General features: G+C 30.3%; 1 protein-coding gene across 3 annotated transcripts in view; it reads right to left on the reverse strand.

The window, feature by feature from the left end:
* Window positions 1-740: 740 nt before the first annotated feature.
* LOC145256152 (pumilio homolog 3-like) overlaps window positions 741-20680 on the reverse strand; it is a 45639-nt gene continuing 25699 nt past the window's right edge. For all 3 annotated transcript variants that reach the window (XM_080114745.1, XM_080114740.1, XM_080114748.1), the window contains exons 7-17: window positions 19672-19738; window positions 18486-18555; window positions 15862-15966; window positions 14402-14505; window positions 13510-13585; window positions 9615-9713; window positions 6558-6692; window positions 5293-5435; window positions 3527-3672; window positions 2520-2681; window positions 741-1252 (exon numbers count right to left, since the gene is read on the reverse strand). In XM_080114745.1, coding sequence (XP_079970871.1) covers window positions 1020-1252; window positions 2520-2681; window positions 3527-3672; window positions 5293-5435; window positions 6558-6692; window positions 9615-9713; window positions 13510-13585; window positions 14402-14505; window positions 15862-15966; window positions 18486-18555; window positions 19672-19738 — 1340 coding nt within the window. In that variant the 3' untranslated portion in view covers window positions 741-1019. The remainder of the gene's footprint in view (window positions 1253-2519; window positions 2682-3526; window positions 3673-5292; window positions 5436-6557; window positions 6693-9614; window positions 9714-13509; window positions 13586-14401; window positions 14506-15861; window positions 15967-18485; window positions 18556-19671; window positions 19739-20680) is intronic.

A 20680-nucleotide genomic window follows, 5' to 3' on the forward strand; every position in this document is an offset into this window, starting at 1 on the left:
GCTACTGTAATCGTAGCCAGATTTATAGGATGGCAACCTTTATAGGCAGTAAGATGTTTGTTCACATATTTAAATTTCTGCATCTAAATATGGTTGGAGTGCAGAGAGAGAATTCCAAAGGCAAGCAATCCAAGAAAAAAAAAAAAAAAAAAATTAGGAAATCATCTGGTATTTAGAAAGGGTGAAAGATTTTGCTGCTAGTTGGATGGGTTGTGGATATTTGTTATATATGAGTGCACAGTAAGTTCATTGGAATGTTTTGTATTTGAGAAAGGTAAGAGACTAAAAACATGAACTCAGCTTATATGTCTGGACGTTCAGAAAATGGTTTGCAAAATTCAAAAATTGAACATGTCGCATCATCCTTCAATGGTAAACAATCTTTACAGAAAAGCCAATGTTGCATCAAACATGGCAACCTTGGATAATAAAGATGTTGGTGGTGGATTCTGATGTCATTCTTCTTGTTACAGCACAACATTATCACAAGGGAGTGTAGTGGTTGCTTGAGGAAGACTTGGCCTGAATATACAGATCCGGCATATGACATTACCGAGTGTTGCCCACCTGCAGGTGCACCAGATGATGAAGGGATTCTGATTTAGTATACACCACAAGTGCACCAATTTGAAAACAGAAAATGAGTACCTTGCGCATGCAATGTTTGTGGATCTTGTTACCGATCATACAAAAAAAAAAAAAAAAATTCAAAGATTTTTTATTTAAAAAGGCAGATTACATTTTGTGTTTGCCAAATATTTATTTTATTCACATGACGATTGGGAAAAGAGAGAGAGAGATAGCAAAGGATAAAAAAATAAGACACTTGATATGATGAAATGTTTTTTTTTTCTTGGAAATTGCTGCATACATAAAAATATTTTTTCTTCCAATCCCATTTGAATTCTGTCAACAGTAGATGTTTATGAAAACAAACACCAAACACATTTAAAAGCCAAAAAAAAAAAAAAATTCAATGACTCACTCAGACATTCACCACTCACAGCACGTAAGGGAAATCAATCATCTTTTGTATTGTATAAAATATTGTCATGCAAGAGTTGTGCCCCTTTGAACTTTAACATCTTCAGCGACTTTTTCATGGTGGCTAAAGTTGGCAACAATTGAGCAGTGACCTCTGGATTTCCCAGTTCGAGAAGAGCCAACAAAATGAAGCAGCCTCGATTACAGGCCGCCCATGACTTTAACACACTTTCAGGCACTGTATTCATCAACACATTAGAAAAGAGTACTGAAAAGAGAAATAAATAAATGAGGTATGAATTTAAAAAGTACATTTTTATTAATATTTATTTTTACTAATATTGCTCTATTTAGATGTCAAGACAGGAAATGATACAAAAATTGTCATTGTTTTTTAAAATCATTTAACTTAAAAAAAAAAAAAAAAATGTTAATATGCTGTTTAGAGTAATCTATATATCTATAAAAGTGAACGTGTCTGTCTGTCTGTCTGTGTACATTTCCCTACGCAATAACTGTCAATTAGTCTATAGACTCGAAATTTGAAATACTGGGTACTGAGATTTGGGAAAATCGATGTGATGGGTGTCAGCCAGAAATTTGGCTGTTAAGGGGTCAAATTTCAACGATTTGACCTTTAAGAACTCTACCAAACTCCTCCGACAATTTTGGGTCTACACCCTTGAAATTTTAGATATAGGTTCCGTGGACATGGATCTAACGTAATAACTTGATTTGAGGCCAAAACAATAAATTTTCAGGGGTCATAATAGGGGTCAAAGTTTAAAAAATTACACCCTTTTTTTTTTTTGCTCAGCATACACCTCTAAACACCCGGGCAACGCCGGGCACCCATGCTAGTCTAATATAAAAAACATAAATTTAGTGTATTAGTATTGTACAGCATCCTGATATGTAAAACATGATTACCAAAATAAAAATAGATGAACTAATTTTTATGCCTCTTAACAATAAACTGATTTCAACATTTATATATAATAGCAATATTCTTAAAATGTTTTGCATGGTTACTATTTTATAACTTGATTAAGTAAGCTTTTGTAAAGGTAGAATTAAGTTTTACTTGCCAATAAATTTTCAATATATATATATAAAAAAAATGTGGAATATTTTTAAGGTCTCAATTAAATCAGCTCTCAGTCTAGTAAAGTAGTTAAACCTAAGGATTCCAAACAATTTCTTATAATTAACATTTTATTCCTTCTATAAGTGGAATCAATTTTTTTTGTTTTTTCATTTTAATAATAGGTTTCAATTTCCAAGTTTAACTACCGATGGCCATTTTAATAATAGGTTTCAATTCCTAAGTTTAACTACCGATGGCATCGGTCATTGATAAAAAAAACTGGTTGTTGATTTATATTCTGAAACTTTAATCTCTAAAAAAAGCCAAAACAATTATACAGTACTCTGATTGGTTGAATAAGATCACATGATATTGTTCAACCAATCACAGCTTTGTATATCTCAGGCTCCTTTACTATCTCACAAAATGAGATGAAGAAATGTCTTACCTGATTCTTTGTTCTTCATTTTCTCTTTATCCATGGCAATCAGTTTTTTCAGTGTGATATGCCCAGCCGGATGTTCCACAATATGCAAATCACCTAAGCTACTGTTATTCATTTTCTCAGCACAAATTTCAGCCACGGCTTCCAATGCCTTTGTTGTATCACCTAAAATAAGAGGAGAGAAGGAATTACATGCAGATCCTATCACTTTTAAAGGTATTGCTTAGATCATGTTTAAGTGAAATGTTGCAAATACAATTCGAACAATGTTTTTTTTTTTTTTTTTATTATAATTGAAGACATAATCTACAAGGACTGATAATCTGTTATTCAAACTACCATTTTCATCTTGGTTGATATTCTAGAATTGATTGCAAAATCGACACCCAAATAACAATCTCCTGGGGGTTGAAAGTTCAATCCTTACTACAGGCAATAATAACAAAGAATAACATAATAAATGCTTCTGTCTAGTTATGGCTTACAGAATGAGAACAATCTACTTCTGTGGACTAGATAAGGTGTTCACATTGACATTCTGTAAAGGCTTGGTTTCTAATTTTGACAGATTCCCAAGTTCAAAAAAGTGCAACTAAAGATTGAAGATTACATCCAATGAAATATGAAAATAACAAAGATGAGAAGACTAGTTTAAAATAACACAAATTACCTACCAATTCTTATCTAAAAAAAAAAATCCAAAACATATTTGGACAAATGTATTAGTTAATTTTCATAAATGATTTTAGTGAAAAAATTTCAACTATAGTGCATTTTTTATGATAAATTAAAGAAATAATTTAATGCATTTATTCAACAAAGTGACTGATGTCATCTTGTAACTGCTTGAATTAATATTTACAAGCAATAAATTTCCATCTTAATCGTATAATCAGATGTAAAAGGAATATAATTAAGCAAATAATAAAAAATGTAAAAGAGGTTAAAGAAACTCTTTTCTTTTAATTTCAATCTAAAAAATTATAAAATGAAAATCTTGATAACAATACCTTTTGCATGGGAAAGGATAGTTAAAAGAAAGAGGAGACTGTTATTATCACTAACAAGTTCCTTCGTGTTATCAATCACAATTTTTAGAAGAGGTTTAGAGACAACGTCCAGGAGTTCATCATGCCGTACGTTTGTATCCTTCTTACTGCAATGAGAAAAACAAAACAAAATTGATATATATATATATATATATATATATATATATAAGTGAAAGTCTGTGTACGTTTCCCTACCAAATAACTATCAATTTTCGGTCTGCAGACTCGAAATTTGACATATGGAGTAATGAGATTTGGGAACAGTTTTGACCAGAAATTTTGCTGTTAGGGGGGTCAAAGTTCAACAATTTGACCTTTGAAACTCTACCAAACTCCTCCGCCAATTTTGGGTCTAAACACTTGAAATTTTAGATATAGGTTACTTGGATATGGATCTAACTTTATAATTTGATTTGAGCCCAAAACAATAAATGCTAAGGGGTCATAATTGGGGTCAAAGTTAAAGAAAAAAAAAAAAGAAGACCTTTGTGGTCTCTCAACCAATTTTTGGTCTATACATTTAAAATTTTACATAAAGTGTATTCAGATATAGGGCAAGCTTTTTAATCAGTTTTTGGATGAAAAGTTGGTTGCGAAGGGGTCAAAGTTCAAAAGATTTTACCTTTGCGGTTTCTAGCAAACTATTAAGACAATTTTGGGTGTAAACATTTTAAATTTTACATAAAGGGTATTCAGACATGCAGCAAGCTTTTTAATCAGTTTTTGGGGCAAAAATTTGGCTGGCAAGAGGACAAAGTTTACAGAGTTGACCTTTACAGACTCTACCAAACTCCTCCATCATTTTTGGATCTAAACAATTGAAATTTTAGATGTAGGTTACTTGGACATAGGTCAAACATTTTAATTTAATTTGAACCCAAAACAAATGTTAAGGGGGTAAAAATTAGGGTCAAAGTTAAAAAAAAATTTGACGTCTGTAGTCTTTACTAACTTTTCTCTACGGTAGTTAAAGAAGCCTATTATATAGAAAGGCATTACCGTACATATTCACACTTTTTAATATATACATATAAAGTTATAGGGCCCGAACAAAGCTGGGCAGAACTGCTAGTATATATATATAATCTCCACACAAACACACTTATAAAATATTGTGATGTTGTCACTGTGTGTTGCAAAAGGCAAATGAGGTAAATAAATAGTGATAGTAACGAGAGGAGGCTGATGTAAATTTTGAGAGCTGGGGAGGGGGGTATAAAAATAATGATTCAACAGACCATGGTTTGTCTAGTATATATAAGAGAAAGATTTTTTTTTTTTTTTTTTTTTTTACAGAAGGACAATATCAAAGAAATGTAAAAAAAAAAAAAAAACCCGAGATGCACAATAGGAACATTAAAAGAAAAAAAAAAAAAAAAAATGTAAATGGATATCAATTTAGTGACACACTATTTGATTAAAAAGAAAACAACAAAAAACTATGGAATTATCACTATAACAACCATCAACCAATCAAAAAAAAAAAAAAAAATTTTTTTTTCAGCCAAAAGACATTCCAATTTAGTCATGAGAATCTATGGCACAATTTTTATTCAAATGTAAAAAAAATGTTATTCTGAGAGAAAAATGATTAAAAAAAACAAAATTGTTTTATTTGTTTAACAATGTGTAGTGTCGTGCTAAACCTGTTCCTTTTAATTACTACCATAATTATGGTGTTGAATATACACTACGGCTGAAATATTAAAATGATTTTTTTGTTTTACCTGAATTCATTTGTATCTCCTTCTTGCATCACTTTGACAACATCAGGATGGAAATGCATCGGATCTCTGGGTGAAAGCAAATATAGCAACACCTTTCGACCATACGTGTCCATAGCAACTTCTTTTAACGTTTTTAAAAGTTCCTAATAAAAAAAATATATAAATAACTTGTTTTACATTTTCAATTATTTAAAAAAAATTTACAAAGATTTCAATTGCATAAACAATATTCAATAGCAACATTTGTTTTAGAATTATCTCTACATGTGGATTAAATATTTTATTATTAATTGAAATAAAAACCCTATTGAAAAAAATAATTATAAAATTAAATCTACCAGACGGCATTTTGATTCATTCAAATCATTTTTTTAACTTATAACAAAAGATTGGGTTATAGTCAGCTAACATACTTCCTAATTTCCGGTGTGTCTACTAATAGAAGCGGTGACAAAGCAAATCGGTTCCTTCACTTTTATTGTTCTTCAGAATTTCTATTATGAAGCCATTTATTGAAATAAAATATTTAAAAAAAAAAAGACATTGAAAAATATACAATAAAAATTAAGAAAATTATGCAGATGAAGATTTGAACTTTTAATAACAAAATTAACTTTTTATTTTATTTAAATTTCTATAATAAATATATTTATGAAAATAAAATTATTGTAATCAAAATAGTTCATTACTTAAAAAGATTTTTTAAACGTGTTTTGAATAATTAAAAAATAAAGAAATAAAAGAGCACAAAAAGTGTTTTGGATAATTCTTTAAAAAAAGAGTAATTTCAATAATTCTTCGTTAAAATAAGACCGGAAAACTTTCCAATGATTACTATATAAAAAAAGAATGATTGGAAAAACATAAAAAAAAGTATATGCACAGGGGAGATATAGGCGTGAAAAAAAAAAAAAAGAAAAAAAGTGGGAAAGAACTACTTTGTCATGTCACCACTTCCAGTAGCAGACACACCGGAAGTTAGCTGACTATTACCAAAGCTTGAGCTACTTTAATTCTTTGAAATATGAAAGCATTTAAATTGTTGAATAAAACGTTATTTCTAGCTTTAAAATCTTTGTCTTAAAAGATTGAAGCATTTTATATTCAATAATTTTATAAACAGAGATTAAAACAACACTACCTTAAAATAAGTTACAGTACAATCTGGGTCAATTAATGATTAAACCATACGGTGATAAATTTAACTTTCAAAATACAATTAAAAATAGATAAGAAGGCAACAATAAATAAAAAATGGTTCTTACCTCCAAAATAATTTTGCTCACTAATTTTGTGTCATCAACAACATCAAAAATTGACAGCAACACTTGATGGCCATATTCCTCTTTAGACATTTTTAACACAAAACCTTTGAAACTTTTCAATATGGCTTTTCTGTCCTAAAAAAACAAAACAAGAAAAAAAAATTGCTTTAGAAAATACAATTTGTTGTTGAAGCAATTAAATCATTTAGAACTGGTCAATAAGATTTCTGGTATCCCTCTCTCGCTTGCTCTTCTATGCTGTTAAATGGCAGTTTTAAGTAGGTATCACAAACCAGCCAAGTTTAAGGTGTAAAAATGGCTTAATATAAAGAATTTCCCTTCAATTTCAGCTTATAACATGTTAATTTTTTTAGGTTATTTTGATAAAATTTAGATGTAAACAAAATTTCATATTTTTTTCTTTAGAAATGTATAATTCTTTTGTTGCATTGCCAAGGTTGCTGGAAAAATGCTGGGATCATTCTACCGCTCCAGTAGATATCTCACTGCCGATGCAGTTCTCTACTTGTATTAGAGTAAAGTACATCCTAGGATGGAGTACTGTTGCCCCATCTGGGCAGGAGTTACTCAGAGAACCCTATCCTACATTGACAGAGTTCAAAATAGACTTCATAGCTCTACTAAGAGGATGACATTTTCTCTTTGCAATCTCTGTCTATAGAAGAAACGTGACTCTGTCTCTGCTCTATTGTTATTTTCATGGCAAGTGCTCATCAGAGTTCCAATCTATGGTCTCCCCCAGCCAAACTTTCACGAAAAACATTCAACTGAAATCACTATCAATAATTTCTCCCCACTCTTTATCTGTGCCTAAACCTGTGGATAACATGAACAAACCTCCTTCCTTAAAACTGCACGCCTATAGAACTCTTCTATTTTCCTGCTTTCCAACTGACTACAATATGGTTGTCTTCAAGTCTAATGTGAACAAGTTCTTGATGCCTTTGTTCCTTTACGTAATCCAATTTACCAAATTTCCACTACTAACGATTACTATGATATTGTCCCATTGACTACTGTACACTCGTGGAGTGGCCTCCGAACCTTAATGAAAGACAATTCCTTTCTAAAAGAAAAAATTTTTTTTTTCTTCTTCTTTTTGAGCCAACTTTAAGTTAGGTTACTATGGGTGATTTATTTTAAATTTGGTGTGTATGGGTGATATCGTATGTGTGCATAAAAATACGACTATCTTAAAAAAAAGAGCCATCATATGATAATCTAATTTCCAACAAACATTGATGGTTAATTCTAATTGAGCTGCCAAAATAGATTTGTTTTTATTATGTTTTGCAAAGATGTGGCATGAAGTGCCCTTTTATGGAAGCTAAAGGACACAAAATTTGGGGTGAGGAGAGGGGGTGGGGTTCTGCCTGACTCTTCTGGTTCTCATAGAGAGACAGGTAAAATTGAAATAGTGTTATTGCATTTGTTGCAGTGTCATGATACTCCTTTTGAAATGTCAGCCTGCGATAGAGGGACACGTTGTTTTATAACAATGGTAGTGTCAAAGCAGTCAATGTTGATAGGTTCATTGAATTAGACGAAGATCAAATCAACTAATCCGTTGCCTATTAAGAATATTTGTTTCTTTTTGATATGTATTCATGTTTTTCTCCCTCTCATTTTTATTAATACTTTTCTTAGCATAAGAATGGGTGCATGCTATTTGACTAAAATCTTATGTTTCTTCAAAATAAATAGATTCTATATATTTTTTTAGATATATAAATGTGTTCCCTTCTTTTAGACAAGCATTAAATTTCAGCATGATGGTTCCCTCAACCCAGATAATTAATGGCACCTAAAATCCAACCAAATACCTGTCCAACACCAAACCAGGATTAACCCTTTTATTTAAAAGGAATGTGACTATCATTTAAAACTGGGGAGCTGGTATTAAAAAAAATTTCTTCCGAGAGATGTCTCCAGGACATGAACATATCAAGTTACTCTCTCTGGCTTGGTACTACAGTTGGTCTCATCTCCAGGATAGTGCTTCAGTAACAAAGATATGACCCAGGGAGAAATCCATGGAACAGCCAGCATCCTCCATATTACCCACGATAGTGTTTAAAGGATATTGACATGAATTTTTTTTAATTACATTTTTTTTTTAGATATAATGACAATAAAATTTTTATTTGGGATACCTATTTTAACTAAATTAATAGTGATAGATTACAAACAGTTTTGCAAAATACAGTTCTACAGAGCTTCACAAAATAAATGTTAAATACTCCAGGTTTAATAAAATAAAGGAAAATGATTAATAAAGACTTAAATGTTCATATCAAAAAGAAAAAAAAATATTTATGGTATAAATTTTCAGAACAAAAAAAGTTGGGTGAGATTAGTTTTAGAAATCAAGATAACAGAAAATGTAAAAGTTTCTATTAAGACATGGTTCATATAGAGATGATTGTTTTACTGCAAGTCAATACTTTTAAAAATTTATTTCAGGCCAAAACACATAGACATTATAAATAATTCATGTTAAAGAATTGAAGACAAATTGCTAATTTTACTTATAGCTGGACAGTACTTTTCCCAATAGTATTAGTGTAAACTTGATTACAATAAATCCACTACAATTCAAATATTGTATATGGAATAAGCTACTATAATTCTCTATTAAAAACTAATTATATTATGTAACCCTATATATAAGGGTGTAATAATAAAAACAAAAAGTCTGACATTGTTTTCTCCAGGTAAGTAATAAAATTTCAGCCAAATTTGTAAAAATTAAAGATGCTTAAATTAATTTTCATGATTTTTTTTTTTGTTTAATTAGAAATATTTTTGATTAATTCAAATATTTTTTATGATTTTATTAAAAAGTATAGATTAAAATTGTTTTTGTTTTTTTCAAATATCACATAAGTTTTCAAATATATAATATCCAGATTTTTTAATAGTAAAAATAGCATTTATGATTTTCAGAAAAAAAATGCTACAATTATTGTCTGAATGGATCTACTGGTGGATAAACTCTTAAAAAAGAAAAAAAAAAAGGGAGACATATGAACAAACCTTGGTGTTTCCATGCCAAATGCATTTCATAGCAACACGTGCACCATCTCGTGAGTGGACCATGTTTACTACTGTTTCTCTAAGCTCTGAAATCATCTCCTGAAAAAAAAATTTTAATACAATCAATGAAAACGGCTTTGTTGTCGTTAAACACTCAACAATCAAGAAATTGCAGAGACAGGGATTTTGAGAACTGCAGTGGATGCAATCACCCAGGGTAAAGAAGGTGGAATTAGTGAATGAGGGTTCAAATTCTGACTGGATCAATTTGCATTAACTTTCACAATGATAATGATACCTAATAAACATGGAGACATTTCTTTCTGTGCAATAAACAACGGAGGGTTGTTTAAACTCTTCAGCTACACAAAGCAAATCTTTTAATACTAAACTAAAAATTTGGGTTAGGGTTTCAATGCTGACCCAGAGGTAGCATTCTAACCAATAGTCAAAGGTGACTTTGTAACTGGTTTGAATCTCTCGAATAGCAAAAAAAAAAAAAAATGACACTTCCTACATTGATGATTGTGAAAGCATGAAACCGGAAAGTATCGTGGTGAATGAACATGTACTATACTGAACTCTAAAGGAGAAAGTAATAACTAATATGACAAACGAACACTACTTACTCCTCAAATAGGAGAAAAAGTTAATGCCTGATGATATCGTAACTAAACAGATACAACACTGCCCTTCCTACACCCCCAAGGAGAAGATAAAGCTCAGAAGATGCTATCATAAGGATTGCTCCACCCTATCCACACACTCTTAAAAAAAAAAAAAAAAAAAAAAAAGGCAATGCTTGGGATGAATATATCACGGAGAATAAAAAAAATACACTACACTATCCCATCTCCAAAAGGAGGTGGTTATGCCTATTAAGGTGGTATCATGACGACAGAATAGATACATTCTCAATTTTGGAATAGTGCAGTAGTACCTAGGAGAATCCCTATATAAAAAGAATAGATAATGCCTGTGAGTATGGGATCATTGCGACAGAAAACTATGCCCCCCCAGCACCCACACCCACATGAACGTCTTACAATAACAGAACAAATACATAAGTATCCCTCACTTTTTTTTTTTCATTTATTTAAAATGCCCAAGTCATAAAAACATTTTACTATTCCTTGAACTTTTGACTGAGATCAAAGTGTATTATCTGTTCTCAGCATTCTAATGAATCATTTTACTTTCAAAACTATTGTTCATTTTACTTTGGTCAAAATTCTTAGACGTCAAGAGGATTTCCATCTGGAGGCTAACCCTTGAACTCTATAAGAGACGCGCATAGTTATTCGAATATTCCAGTAAAGTTCTCCTTTACCTATCAAACACTGAGTAAAGAAGTTGAGAATATCATTTTCCTTCCTCCAGTTGACCATTTCAATATGCGATAGTGTTAAGTTTTGAGACATTGTGTTGAACAAAGATGGCGGCGTAGTTCAGATCAGTAACCAAGATGGCGGCCAAGAATCAAATGCGGTCCGTGGCGTAGTTAACGGCGAACTGATTGAATCCAAAATTCTACAATTTTTATAATAATTTTGAAACGTTTTCATTGGTTGTTTAGCACAGCCGTTGGTTATAAAAATGATTGGCGAATCCATTCGTCTCATACCCCCATTAGGAGTCAAAAACATTTTACGGATAGTATACACTACTTGTGGTCTTACTGGATTTCTTGACAAGAATTATTCTTGTCTGGTGGATTATACAGATTCATGTTATTACTTGAGGTCACATCAGTCGGAGAAAGTGCACCATTCCTTGTAAAAGCCACTTTTGGCTAGCCATATCAAGGGGATCTTATTTGGCCAGTGAATACTATGAAATTTTGAATATTTAGCAAGGATTCACTTATAGGGAAAAATATCCTAATGCCATATTGTCCTAACAAACACCTATATAGAGAGAACGTAGACATTCTAAAATAGTCTCCAGTAGGCATTCAAACTATGACAATACAAATTAAAAATTCATAGAATAAAGTATTTATTTATTAGAAACTTAAAAAAAAATACATGCAAATTAAGAACAGTCATTGTGAGTGTTTGAAAATTATTATATGTAAAGTATTTCAAAATACTATGTTGTATTATAGAATTAAATGAGCATAAGTTGTTTTGATGTTAATATACTTATGGTAGATGGAAAAAAAAACTTTTGCATTTACTCATGTGTATTACATGTACGAAAAATTAAAAGGACACTGTAAACTAAATATCACAATTTTCCATTAATTATTTTTTGATAATTCAATTGCTAATCATGAGGCATCTCTATTAGGGAAATACTGACTTGCTCAGGCATTTTCTGTAATTCAGAGTGCAATTCAAAAACTTAGAGAGCAAAATGGTAAAGTAGAAGACACTGGATTTGTGATGTGACACGTTTTGTATATCTCACAAACTGCCATGGGCACTTGTTTGAGATTTGGTCTTTTTCTAAGGGAGATAACTAGCATTTACTAAGGAAATAATTTTTTATTTTGTTGCAGATAATTTAAGATGCTGAAATGATCTGCTGAAAACAAGGAAATAAATTTCTTTTTTTGATATAAAAAAAACTTCATTATTTTAAAAAAATGTTATATATACTGTCAAATTCGTTTTGTTGGGAAGCTGAAAGGGAAGATTTTTATAAAAATTATAAAGTTCATCTTTCAAACCGCCAATAATGAAGTTTTGAAAAATGTGTACCTACTTCAAAAAAATAAACTTTGTTTATGATGAACGTTTTTTCTGTATTTAATAAAGAAAATTCTTTAATTTCATTTTTGTAATATGAAAAATACTTAATTAAAATGAAAAATTTTGCTATTAGAAAAAAATACAGTTTATTTATTGTCTCTTTTGCAAAAAGAAGTGTTTCATTTATTGGGTCTTCAGTTAACGATGGAGAAATATTTAAAAGAAAATAAATTACAGTTTATTTACTCATTGTCTCTTTATAAAGTGCTTCATCTGTTCAGTTTCTGTTAGTGACAGAAATCATTCTAGACTGAGGCAATTTTACCACTAATCAAGAGTGCACTATCTCCTTGGGAGAGTTGTATTTTTCTCGTTAAAAAAGTTAATTAATGTCACTTTAAAATTAATCCAAATAATTATTTTGGTGCTTAGCTATTTATAACTATCCTGATGAAATAAATTTACCAAGTCATTTGGATAACTTTTTTAAAGTGAATAATCATGTTTTTAAAGAGACACTTAATAAATTAATTGTAACATTTTATTTGAAAATTTATTTTATATAAATAAATACCCTCCCCTTAAAAAAAAGTGCACTCTTGATTGGGGGAAAATTGCCTCAGTCTAAATTCAAGAATTTTCTTTTACAGAAAAACGTTCATCATAAACAAAGTTTTTTTTTTTTTTTTTTTTTTTTTGGAGATAGGGTTTCATTGGAAAACAAGTTCATTATTGGGTGTTTGAAAGATTTATAATTTTTATAAAAATCTTCCCTTTCAGCATCCTGACAAAATGAATTTGTCAGTCTATATTAGATTTCTATAAAATAATGAAGTTTCTTTGTTTATAAAAAGGAATTTATTTCCTTGTTCCACTGATCTTTAAATGTCCTAAATTATTTGCAACAAAGTAACAATATTTCCTTAGGGAATACTAGTTATCTCCCTTAAAGACCAAATCTCAAACAAGCGCCCTCTCATGGCAAATTGGCTTTTTCTTCAAGGACAACAATTCTCCATTCTTGAGCCAAGAGAATTAACTCTTAAACCTCATCCGACTTTGATTCTAACCTCATGGCAAAGAAATAATTTCACCCGTACAACTCATTACATTAAAAACTTATCAGTATATTACATATTTACATAGATATTAAAAATAGTGTGTAAATCTAAAATATTTAAAAGAGCAAAATTACTTACACTTCTGGCTTTGCTGTCTGCATGCAAAAAATACTCATAAAATAATCGATGTATAATTGAGTGAGTGAGGATATTTCTGAAAGGAGATTGAAAAGAAAAACATTATTGCAAATTAAGCAAAAAAGTTGCCTTCAAGACAGACTTTTACTTAACTTTTTGTAGAGAGCATTTTAAAGGGATTTGGCTTCAAAAGATTATAAAATTTAAAAAATCCTATTTAAAAAAAATTAAAAACTGATGTCGATTTATTTTTATAATAATTGTTAATCTAAAAGCAACATAAAATATTGTAAATTCAGGTTAATATCTTTAATAAGTGACTATTTTATACAATTAAAGAATGAAGATAAAAATGTAAATGAAATAAAAATAAATAAGATACAAAAATATAAAGATAGAAATGTTAAATTCTTTATTTTGTGTATAAAAAATCAGTTTTTATTTCTTAATTTTATTAAATTTCTAAAAAAAAAAAAAGCCGAATATGTGGGGTTCCCTCCCAAAAAAATTCAAGGAGTGGTTATTTAGAAAAGTGCGATTGGACGAACGATTTTGGAGCAATTTTACCCCTATAAATGATCCATAGGAGGGCAACAAGAGTTATCTCGGAAAATTTGTTCTGGCAAAAATTTACTGTCACCATGACTAATGTTTGTGCAAAATTTTTCTTAAAATTCCAATGCGTTGTTATTGAGAAATATGCAAGCAAACAAACGGGAGTGAATTACTAGGTCCAATCCCTCGTTTGTTGGGGGACCAAAAAGAAAAACTCTGGACAGTATTTGCTTCCATTCTCTAAAAAATCTTAGAGTTCCATTAAGTTTAGGAGCACCGATAAACCAATTCTTACCTCACTTTTAAATGTTAAAGAATTCATTTTTTTTCTACTTACTTTTCAATGAGTGGCACTAATGTCTCTTTCATGTTAGCCAATATCATGTCTTTCTTTTTAGGATGCAAATTTAAAACATCTTCCAGTGACTTGGCATCATCCGTCTGAAAATTGGAAAAGGAAGTTTGTTTCAGATGACGATTGATAATTTGTATTGTTGAAAAAAAAAAAAAAAATCCATTAACTTGTATTACAAAACTGAAAGGTATGATTATCTGACACATAATCGAATTGCATATAAATTTCATTGAAGGAAAATACTTAAGTACTGCCACACACACATATATATATATATATAAAAAAAAATAAAAATTACAATAAGTTTACCAAGGTAATCAAAATGGTAAACTTAAAATATATTATAAATATTAAAGAGTTAATATTTACAAGTAAAATAAACTCAGCCAGATGTAAAAAGCTCAATAAAACCGAAAAGGAAATAGAGCTTATAATATGAACAAATGATTAATAAAACATGTTAAAAGACATCTTGAAAAAGAGTTAAAAACATATTTAATTTTAAAAAAGGAAGCACAAGATGAGTGGATAGTCCTTAATCCGCGGAGTTTCGAAGAAATACTCTCCTTCTCATCAGAGGGCAGGAATTAGCAAAATGCAGGATCGGATTTTGCATATAAATTTACCATTTTTGGATTTTTACCCTTCACCGGACTATCCATTCATGTGAAATCTTTTTATATATATATATATATCCCCCTCTATATATAAAAGATTAATATTGCTTACCTATCTGATTTTCACATTTCCTCTTCTAATATATACCTAAAATCTAATTTGGATTATTTGCTTTAATCATGGATGTTATTTTTAAAATGTTTCAGACAATGAAATCTCTGCCCTTTCTTCAAGTGCATTTTGTTAAACTCTAATCTGTACAAAATTTTGAATGGAACCCTTTATTTAATCCACAGGAGTAGCTTGCTTTTGCTCCATTAGTCATATAACTGGATAACTGTTGCAAGTAATTTGTAATTGAATTCTTAGTATTACTCAACATACATACTCCTGGCAAACCAGACAAGCAGCAAAATCCCACCCCTTGACTGTTGAAGTCCCTAGATACTGGAAAGCCTTTAAGACTTTAATAGGACTGCTAAACTTTGGACTTCCCTTTTCGCTTCCTTCTTCCCTGATATGCACGAGTTTAAATGTAATGTGAACAAACATCTCGCTACTAAACTCCCCACTATCCCCTGTTAGACATGATCCCAAATAGTAGCCCTTCCTGCAATACATCTTGTTTGAGATGAAAAAAAAAAAGATAAATATTTTAAAAATATCTGTACCAAGGATTGAATGTTCAATCTCCAAGACTGTCACTTTGTTATTTTTCTGCATCATGATTTCTGTTGAAAATCACAAATTCAAATCCATTAGGTGTTAAATGATTACAAGGAAGGTCAAAGAATACAGACAATTAAAAAAATAAATAAAATTACCTTTAAAAGAGTAAAAGTGGGTCCATAAAATTCTTCCAAGAAAGCCAAGCGCTGAGTAGCATTGGCATATTCGTTGTAGGCATATTCAATAATTTCTGAGGCTTCCTTAAAAAGTAAACAAATTAAAAATTAAATTATAAAGTATTTTGTATAAAGTCATTTAAAAATATTTCATATATTCTAACTTTGCAATCTGGCTTCAAACTCTGAAATCTTAGTCAAACATGGGAATCTATATGAAATTTCAAAAATTATCCAAAAAAGTAGATTATTCTTGTTCTGTCAGTCATAATATGGTAGAAATGTTAATTCTTTGTTATTCTAAGTTCCCTAATGTTTGTGCAAAATTTTTCTTAAAATTCCAAGGCACTGTTATTGAGAAATATGCAAACAAACTGGAGTGAATTACTAGGTCCAATCCCTTGTTTAGACATAAGTAGTAAGAATTGAACCATCCATTGTTTAGAAGATTAAAACTTAAGGTGCAATGCAATTGTTGCACTAGATTCATACGTTTTCGCATCATTATGACGAGTTCCAAACAACTAAGTGCATTTTTATTTATTGGCAGAATTCTTCTCTTTCAGTGCACATCATCTCAAACTCATGAATTTGTTTATTTTTAAGCAAGAAAATAAACTAATAATAATTTGGTTAAGTTTGATTTTAAAAATACATTTTCTCTTTACTTTCATGTACTTTCAAGTGTTTTGGCCATTAATAACATGCCAACTCATCAATTCAACAACACGTATGGATACGCCAAGCACAAAACGCATGATAGATTAAGGAAAACCTGGCTTGAGTATATACAAAGTGACTTGACCACTTGTAACATAATTGGTTTCTATCCTTAAAAGCAGAGTGCACGGAGAGCAGTTGTGAAATATTGCCTGGTATTGTCTATCTCAGAGCCTGACGACATTCACAACATTTAAAAAAAATGGATGATAAAACTGATATTCAACATAAACTATGATTTGTGTAGAGAAGTTTGCTTTTCTACTCAAAATGAGTATGTGTTTACATCTTGTGTGATGGCAGGATGTGAAACAGAAAATGTCTGAGTTATACAAAAATTATTTTGATGTCAACACAAAAAGTTCAGAATAAAAGTGAAAAAAAAAAAAAATCATACATGTTATGTTTTATTTTCAAGTAATTTTTTAAAACTAAACTGATTAAAATATAAATTGAAACAATTATTTTATTTTAAACATCTCTGACCAAATACTGATTGAAACATAGGAAAACTATGAAAAAAATAAATAAAATAAAACCCTGCCCTAAAATGCTAGAATAGGCTGGAAATGTGAGATAATTTGATACTAAATTCATATATGAAACTGATCCTGCATTCTAAATTCTAAAATAATTGTTTATTTTGTTTTCTTCTTTCTACCAAGATTTCAGGGTGTTCCCACACACACAAAAGTAGAATCCCATTTTTGTATATGTAGTTTGAGGAGTAGTACTAGCAAAAGGTGTTAATTTGCAAAACCTTTTTTTTTTTCATCATACTGAAAGTATCAACCTATTCTTTAATGAAAGAAAAGTCTTCTATCTTCCCCTACCTGTATTGTGAATTGTTTGAAGTGTTGTGTGGGACAAAACAAATCAAGTCAAAACGGGAAGCGAAAAATAAAATAGCATAAGAAATTTCAGAAAATTATTGATAGGTTGAACATTACTAGGGTATATTTTCTATATTCATCAAATATTATGAAAATAATCAGTCAGCATGCAATATATATATATATATATATATATATATATATATATATGTGTGTGTGTGTGTGTATAAATGACAAATCATACTGTGATTTTAATGTTAATTTTCGAGCAAAAAACTCTTAGATATTTCTGAAGTACATTCATTTAGAGTACATTTAACCCTGTGTTAGTACCATGGGGTGTTTTGTCACTCCAATTTTGCTTTAGTGCTGATAATTCCTAGTTGGTAACTTATTTCTATTCCTTCCTCCCAGTATTCTCCTGACTTAATTTTTCCTTAGTTTTATCATTTATTTTATTGCATTATTTTATATAAATATCAACAAGATACAAGTGATTAAAACTGTAAATATATCCTGAACCAGCAGGATAATTATATTTTTACAAAATAATAATACTATAAACATTTTTTGTATGCCGTGTATAAACACTTCATGGGACTAACCATGTTTGGAACACCCAGATGACTAATACAGAGTTAAGCAGAATCGAAGTTATTAAAAGATATGTAATTTTATTTATTCATTTATTTATAGTTCTATTCCAATGTTTAAAACTAACTTTTTAAACATTTGCTTTGGAACTTGATTCAATCTGAACTTTAATAAAATATATTTTTTTAATATTCTCACACACACATATGTATATAAATAACTTCAACCAATCAGGTGAATTCAGGTATCAAAGTGAAAACTATTATGTACGATTATAAAATGTAAATAATTTATCAATAAGGATTTTTTTCTTAACATTCTGATCAAATATATAAATCTTAAAGCCTGAAAGGAAAATAAAAATATTTAAAGAAAGAATTAATCTGTTGAAATGAAACCAAACAAATTGTAGCTTACCAATTCTGAACTAACGCACATTTTATTTTAAATACTTACTCTATGTCTAATCAAACGTCGGACATGGCCACATAACGATTTAAAAACCAAACTCCGTTCCATTTTTGATCTGTAAAAAAAAAAAAAATAGTGGAAACTAAAATATTTAATAATCAAATTACAAAATGAAAATCATTTCATTTTCAAAACATTGATTAAAGAAATGCATTCAATTTGTCACTAAAGAAAAACTACTTTTTAAATATATTACAGGGTGGAACGATAAGTGTCACCCTAAAGAAAACAACACTACAGCTTTATTTTAAAACTTTTATTGTAATTCAGCTAACTTGATTATATAGTAGAGCTAACATTTACTCAATGTAACTGTCTTCAGCCTCAATCACCGCCTTGATATGGATCTGAAACTGGGAGTATGCCTTTTCCACAAGTACTGGTGAGAGCTTGGTGAATACTTGGCAGACTGGGATAATCAGGCTGGCTTTGGTATTGTAGGAGGTCATGTTTGTGATGTTTTCAATCTATGACCAAACGAAGTAGTCCAGCGGGTTCAGATCGGGAAAGGAGGGGCCAATGAGAGAAGGGTACAAAATCATAGCACTCCTTCTGAAGCCAAGCCTGGGTCTCTTTGGACTTGCGGGCTAGCACTGAGTCTTGTTGTCACACCCAAGGTCTGCCAACGACCACCTGATTGCACCAGGGGATCATTATACTCTTCAGCACCTCCAGGTACACTTTGGTGTTGACTTTTAAGCCGACTTTGAAGATGTGAGGTGGCATGATGTAGTCCTCACTTGAAACCACACCAAAGATCATAAGCGTGGCCAGAAACTTTGTTTTCATCACCACGGGCACGTCCCTGTTATCCAGATTTGCATTTTGAGGGTGTTGGCAGTGGTCCTGTTGTTATAACTTGGATCGGTAGAGAGCATGAGTTGTACAGCGGCACATCTCTGATCTCGCTCATTGAACATTGTGTCACTTTCAGACATGATTTAAAGCTCCTATCGCTCTTGGAATTTGTACAAAACTGGCCAACTAGTAGATGGTCTGCAACAAAAAAAGAAAAACGATTTTCATCAAACAGAAATGGAATCATGTCGCTTTTTCAAGGGCGACAATTTTATCGTTCCACTCTGTATAATGTCCAAATTATTTAAATTTTAACCTTTCAAAAAAAGACAAAAAAAAAAAAAAAGAAGAAAAAAAAAAAAAAAAAACTCACCCATAAGTCAAAAATTTTCTAACAATAAACTTGGCATATTTTGACTCTGACATAGCAACCATATTGTCTGAAAAAATTAAATAAATTCAAAACAATTGCTTTATTAGTTTGGCCTTTAAATGGTTTTGATATAATTAGAAACAAAATGTTATATTTTGATTTCAATAGTTTAATTATTTAGAAATAATGTCAGATCAAAGCATTACATCTTACTAAGTCATAGAATTTGATTTTCTTATTTAAAAAAACACTACTTGACCAATTTACATGATTTTGGGAATATGACATCTTCCTTCCATGAGTGCATACATCATAAAGATTTTTCTTTCTTTTTTTTTTTTTAAATAAGTGTAATTCTAAATAAGCACCATTCTTTTTCATGTTTTTAAACTATCGAGTTCAAAATTCACATTCAATATTTTCAGATACATCACAACATTACAAAATTAGCTCAAGTTAATCAGAATTTTGTTACACTTTCATGCTCTGTTCAATACTAGGGAGGTACACCTTCCCAAGCTTTACATTCTAGCTGAGGAGGGACGATTTTATTTCTAACGCCTGAAGCACCCCTACTGGGAAATACTGGTGGGGCTGTTCAAACATTATTTGTAAACTAAAGTGAACTTCCCCTAGTGCATTGGCTTTTTGAGAACTCAACTGATCGTGTCTAATCTACAGAGGTGGTAAATAAATATACATTAATGACCAAGCTACACTGTATTTATTAAATTTAACTTAATGAATAAATGATACATATTCATTATTAATAAGTCAATAAAATTTTATTTTTTAAACAAGCGGGGTGGCGACTGGCCTTGAATTTTTTAAATATTATATTGTACCTTATAAATAGTAGTGATTTCAAAAGTTAAAAAAGAAAAAAAAAATGACTTCGATGCAAGTTGAAATGAACAGTTTGCATTTCAACTTGCCGATAAATGTCTGTACGTGTCATTCATCCATCCAAAGATTTTATTTGTCATAAAACCATCCTTGGTGTAGGATT

This window comes from Euprymna scolopes, chromosome 3 (genome assembly GCF_053919585.1).
Source record: "Euprymna scolopes isolate OS-2025 chromosome 3, ASM5391958v1, whole genome shotgun sequence".
Classification (NCBI taxonomy): Eukaryota; Metazoa; Mollusca; class Cephalopoda; order Sepiida; family Sepiolidae; genus Euprymna; species Euprymna scolopes.